This window comes from Salmo salar, unplaced genomic scaffold, assembly GCF_965601325.2.
Source record: "Salmo salar unplaced genomic scaffold, fSalSal1 ptg000306l, whole genome shotgun sequence".
Classification (NCBI taxonomy): Eukaryota; Metazoa; Chordata; class Actinopteri; order Salmoniformes; family Salmonidae; genus Salmo; species Salmo salar.
The window spans coordinates 568,766-575,331 of record NW_027675347.1 but is presented as its reverse complement, the minus strand read 5'-3'; the positions used below and the strand labels follow the sequence as shown (position 1 = coordinate 575,331).

The 6,566-nt window shown below is 40.0% G+C and overlaps 1 protein-coding gene across 1 annotated transcript; it reads left to right on the top strand.

Annotated features, from left to right (window-relative positions):
• Positions 1–1,324: 1,324 nt before the first annotated feature.
• Positions 1,325–5,255, top strand: LOC123733112 (uncharacterized). Its single transcript, XM_045712469.2, has 2 exons — positions 1,325–2,022; positions 4,344–5,255. The coding sequence occupies exons 1-2, from the start codon at positions 1,641–1,643 to the stop codon at positions 4,958–4,960; spliced, it is 999 nt and encodes a 332-aa protein (XP_045568425.2). The 5' UTR covers positions 1,325–1,640; the 3' UTR covers positions 4,961–5,255.
• Positions 5,256–6,566: the final 1,311 nt, after the last annotated feature.

Genomic DNA, 6,566 nt, shown 5'->3' with positions numbered 1-6,566 from the left:
CAGTCTGGTGATATACCAGGGACTGGGGATGTAGTTAGGTTTGTATGCAGTCTGATGATATACCAGGGACTGGGGATGCAGTTAGGTTTGTACAGTCTGGTGATATACCAGGGACTGGGGATGTAGTTAGGTTTGTATGTAGTCTGGTGATATACCAGGGACTGGGGATGTAGTTAGGTTTGTACAGTCTGGTGATATACCAGGGACTGGGGATGCAGTTAGGTTTGTATGCAGTCTGGTGATATACCAGGGACTGGGGATGTAGTTAGGTTTGTACAGTCTGGTGATATACCAGGGACTGGGGATGTAGTTAGGTTTGTACAGTCTGATGATATACCAGGGACTGGGGATGCAGTTAGGTTTGTACAGTCTGATGATATACCAGGGACTGGGGATGCAGTTAGGTTTGTACAGTCTGATGATATACCAGGGACTGGGGATGCAGTTAGGTTTGTACAGTCTGGTGATATACCAGGGACTGGGGATGTAGTTAGGTTTGTACAGTCTGATGATATACCAGGGACTGGGGATGCAGTTAGGTTTGTACAGTCTGATGATATACCAGGGACTGGGGATGCAGTTAGGTTTGTACAGTCTGGTGATATACCAGGGACTGGGGATGTAGTTAGGTTTGTACAGTCTGGTGATATACCAGGGACTGGGGATGCAGTTAGGTTTGTACAGTCTGGTGATATACCAGGGACTGGGGATGCAGTTAGGTTTGTACAGTCTGGTGATATACCAGGGACTGGGGATGTAGTTAGGTTTGTATGCAGTCTGATGATATACCAGGGACTGGGGATGTAGTTAGGTTTGTACAGTCTGATGATATACCAGGGACTGGGGATGCAGTTAGGTTTGTACAGTCTGGTGATATACCAGGGACTGGGGATGTAGTTAGGTTTGTACAGTCTGATGATATACCAGGGACTGGGGATGTATTTAGATTTGTACAGTCTGATGATATACCAGGGACTGGGGATGCCGTTAGGTTTGTTTTCCTCTAGCTATTCTCCAGTTTGCTCCCAGCAGCGTTCATAGAACATAGATCCCTGTTCAACTAGGCTGCAGAGTTCCTAGTTTGACAGATAATTCAACCAGTGTGACCAGTGGGTTTCTTTAAATGAATGAATATGAAACTGCCTTAAATACAGATGTGAAGCACAGTATGTTTTAAATTCTCACTCAAAATATGCACTGCTCTATTTGAACGTCTCAATATAATATTATTATTTAATGAAAGGAATAAAAATACATTTGTATGCAAATAAAAAAGTATCTTAACTGCGTTTCCCTCCAGTCCGCAGACGGCGATGTGCGTCTTTAAGGCGATGCTGCAGCGTGACGTATAATCTAGTGGACGGAACGGATCAACAACAACGAGTCAGCCACCTTGGTAGCCTACAGCCGAAACATTTAGACTGTTTCTGTGCATATTTGCCTCTGTGTTTTAAATATACTTCTGACATCTAGTTAATAGACACCATTTAAATGTTATAGGTACATTGTTAGTCAACTAGCTGGCTTGATAAGTTAGCCTAGCACTAAACTAGTCGCTCATGCTAACTAGCTAGCTAGCTAACATCCCCGACCATGAACTCACTGATGTATTCCTCGCCTGCTAAAGAAGAGGTCTGAACATGAGCTCCCTAAACTACTCCCCTCCTGTTAAAGAAGAGGAGGTCTGCTGGACGGAGAAAGAAGCTCTGGGGCTGAACATTGTCGTGAAAGAGGAGAAGGAAGAGGAGGATGTCACAGTAAAACAAGAAGTAGAGGGTGAGGCTGTTACTGTGAAAGAAGAAGAGAAAGACGTTTCAGTGAAAGAAGAGGAAGACACGTTCAGAGTGAAAGAGGAGGAAGATGTTACTGTAAAAGAAGAGGAGGAAGAGAAAGAGGAGGATGTTACAGTAAAAGAAGAGGAGGAAGAGAAAGAGGAGGATGTAGTTTTTGGAGTGAAGGAGGAGAAAGAGGGAGAGATAACTGTCATATTGACAGAGGAGTCAGGAGATGTGATTACCATCAGTAAGTACTGTCTTAAAAACGGGCTCTAACTCTCCAAAGGTTTTGAACGAACGTGTTGTTTTAAAGCAGCATGCTACTGAAATTCTATACTTGAAGATGTTGTTCTGTACTATAGGAATTCATGTTATAATATAATGTTAAAGCTACATTTTAAAACGGATGATTAAAGCCCTGAATGCTGATTGGCTGACAGCCGTGGTATATCAGGCCGTATACCACGGGTATGTCATGTATTTTTACTGTTCTAATTATGTTGGTAACATGTTTATAATAGCAATAAGACACCTCAGGGGTTTGTGATAGATGGCCAATATACCACGGCTAAGTTCTGTATCCGGGCACTCTGTGTTGAGTCGTGCTTAAGAACAGTCTTTAACCGTGCTATATTGGCCATATACCACACTTCCTCTGGCCTTATTACTTAACTGTAACATGTGTATACCATCAGAGTCCCCCCACCACAAAATCACAACTTAATTGTCTCACAGAATGGCAAACATGTTATAAATGAAATTTTTGACGTGTGTCCATTGTAGGCCTTGCGTAGAGTGTGTATACCCGCAAAAAGCAGATTTCTAAATAATGTTGGAGAAATACATAAAATAAGTGTCACGTCCTGACCATAGTAACTGGTTATTTTCTATGGTAGAGTAGGTCAGGGTTTGACAGGCGGTGTTTTGTGTTTTTCTATGTTTTCTATTTCTATGTGTTAGTTCTAGGTTTTCTATTTCTATGTTTTTTTGGGGGGTTGATCTCCAATTGGAGGCAGCTGGTCCTCGTTGCCTCTGATTGGAGATCATATTTAAGTAGGGGTTTTTCTTCCTGGGTTTTTGTGGGCAGTTGCATTCTGTTTAGTCTCTGTACCTGACAGAACTGTAAGTTGATAATTTCCTTTTGTTATTTTGTCATTAGTGTTTTGAGTAAATAAATATAATAATGAACACTCAACACGCTGCGTTTTGGTCCCCTCTATACGACGCCCGTTACAATAAGAAGCATTATTGAAATGAAATGGACACGTGTTATGGGGAGACTGAACATATTAGCAAAAGGACAAGCGTTTTGGGGAGACTGAAAATATTAGCAAAAGGACAAGTGTTTTGGGGAGACTGAACATAATAGCAAAAGGACAGTTTGTAAGTCTTCAAAATAACAATTTTGAAGGAAAGGTGTGGCTAAACAAAAAAATATAATTTAGAGAGATAGTAATGTCCATTATTACTTTAGAGATGAAGTGGGACACCAACAAAACGTTATTTACATTGGATCAACTGCAGCCTATAACACTGACTGGAATAGTAATATATATTATTATAGAGCTCTGATCAGCCTATAAACATGACATTATCTATTATTATAGAGCTCTGATCAGCCTATAAACATGACATTATCTATTATTATAGAGCTCTGTTCAGCCTATAAACATGACATTATCTATTATTATAGAGCTCTGATCAGCCTATAAACATGACATTATCTATTATTATAGAGCTCTGATCAGCCTATAAACATGACATTATCTATTATTATAGAGCTCTGATCAGCCTATAAACATTACATTATCTATTATTATAGAGCTCTGATCAGCCTATAAACATGACATTATCTATTATTATAGAGCTCTGATCAGCCTATAAACATGACATTATCTATTATTATAGAGCTCTGATCAGCCTATAAACATTACATTATCTATTATTATAGAGCTCTGATCAGCCTATAAACATGACATTATCTATTATTATAGAGCTCTGATCAGCCTATAAACATGACATTATCTATTATTATAGAGCTCTGATCAGCCTATAAACATGACATTATCTATTATTATAGAGCTCTGCTCAGCCTATAAACATGATCTATTATTATAGAGCTCTGCTCAGCCTATAAACATGACATTATCTATTATTATAGAGCTCTGCTCAGCCTATAAACATGACATTATCTATTATTATAGAGCTCTGATCAGCCTATAAACATGACATTATCTATTATTATAGAGCTCTGCTCAGCCTATAAACATGACATTATCTATTATTATAGAGCTCTGATCAGCCTATAAACATGACATTATGTATTATTATAGAGCTCTGATCAGCCTATAAACATGACATTCCCTGAGAGATTAGATTTGGAGCTCTTCATCATTTGTTTTTAAATCTCACCGTCACCAAGTTTATTATTAATGATGTAATGTTGTGAAAACTGACCTCAGGGTATTGAGGGATCTAGTCTAGATTAAACCTCATAGGAAGACATTTTTATTTAATGCAGGTTTCATTCAGGTCTCTCTGTTTAACTAGATACTCTGTCTTTTGCAGGAGAGAGACCAGACTCTGACAGCAGGAAGAGTTCCTCAGGGGAAACAGACCCAGAGACACCTAACCAACACCACTGCTCCCACTGTGGAAAGAGTTTTAGGTGGTTAGGGAGCCTGAAAATGCATGAGAGAACACATACAGGAGAAAAGCCCTACCACTGTTCCCACTGTGGAAAGAATTTTACTCAGTTAGGAGCCCTGGTTGGGCATGAGAGAACACACACGGGAGAGAAGCCTTATCACTGTTCCCACTGTGGAAAGAGTTTTAGGTGGTTATGGGTCCTGAAAAAGCATGAGAGAATACACACGGGAGAGAAACCTTATCACTGTTCTCACTGTGGAAACAGTTTTAGGTGGTTAGTGAGCCTGAAAACGCATGAGAGAATACACACAGGAGAAAAGCCTTTCCAATGTTCCCAGTGTGAAAAGAGTTTTAGGTGGTCGGGGAGTCTGAAAAAGCATACGAGAAAACACACAGGAGAAAAGCCTTTCCAACATACTAATACACAGGAGGAGAAGACATACCACTGTTCTCATTGTGAAAAGACATTTTCCCAGTCAGAGGACCTGAAATCACACGAGAGAATAGAGAGGCTGTGTTCTGACTTGTGTTTCTGACTGAGAATTTGTCCACGGCCAGGATTCATAGGGCCAGGGTGTCCGCTATGGACGCCTGGAAAAAATCAGCAGTGGACATTTCTGAACGTTTATCCAACAGACCTGTACATCCATGAATGGATCTCTATAATGTGTAACTATTTCTGATGTATGTGTTGTGATGAATTGTTTAATAGATGTACTATGTTAGGTATATTTATCTGTGGTTTAATTTCAACAGATTTTACTGATGCTATTAGATTGCTGTGTGGGGGGAGTTTTATATATACAGTGCCTTCAGAAAGTATTCACACCCCTTGACTTGTCCCACATTTCGTTGTGTTACAGCCTAAATTTAAAAAATATTTTTATTTATTTTTATTTCACCTTTATTTAACCAGGTAGGCCAGTTGAGAACAAGTTCTCATTTGCAACTGCGACCTGGCCAAGATAAAGCATAGCAATTCGACACATACAACAACACAGAGTTACACATGGAGTAAAACAAACATACAATCAATTATACAGTAGAAAAATCTATATACAGCATGTGTAAATGAGGTAGGATAAGAGAGGTTAGGCAATAAATAGGCCATGGTGGCGAAGTAATTACAATATAGCAATTAAACACTGGAATGGTAGGATGTGCAGAAGATGAATGTGCAAGTAGAGATACTGGGGTTAAATAGATTCAATACCCCATAATGTCAAAGTGGAATTATGTTTTTGGAAATGTTTACACATTTAATTAAAAGCCTAAATAAGTTCAGGAGTAAAGATTTTGCTTAACAAGTCACATAAGTTGCATGGACTCACTGTGTGCAATAATAGTGTTTAACATGATATTTGAATGAATACCTCATCTCTGTTCCCCACACATACAATTATCTGTATTGTCTCTCAGTTGAGCAGTGAATTTCAAACACAGATTCAACCACAAAGACCAGGGAGGTTTTCCAACGCCTCGCAAAGAAGGGCATGTATTGGTGGATGGGTAAAAAAAAGCAGACATTGAATATCCCTTTGAGCATGGTGAAGTTATTAATTACACTTTAGATGGTGTATCAATATACCCAGTCACTAACTCAGTTGCTGGAGAGGAAGGAAACCGCTCAGGGATTTCACCATGAGGCCAATGGTGACTTTAAAATAGTTAGTGTTTAATGATTGTGATATGAGAAAACTGCGGATGGATCAACAACATTGTAGTTACTCCACAATACTAACCTAAATGACAGAGTGAAAAGAAGGAAGCATTCCCAGTCAGAGGACCTGAAATCACATGAGAGAATAGAGAGGCTGTTGGCACTAAAGTAATACTACAAAAGAATGTGGCAAAGAAACAAACTTTATATCCTGAATACAAAGCGTTATGTTTGGGAGGGTTTGGAGGGTTTGGCTGGCCGGGACGTCCTTGTCCCATTGTGCTCTAGCGACTCCTTGTGGTGGTCAGCATGCACGCTGACTTCGGTCGCCAGCTGGACAGTGTTTCCTCCGACACATTGGTGTGGCTGTCTTCCGGGTTAAACGAGCAGTGTGTCAAGATGTGCAGTGCGGCTTGGCAGGGTCGTGTTTCAGAGGACACATGGCTCGACCTTCGCCTCTCCCCGGAGTCCGTAGGGGAGTT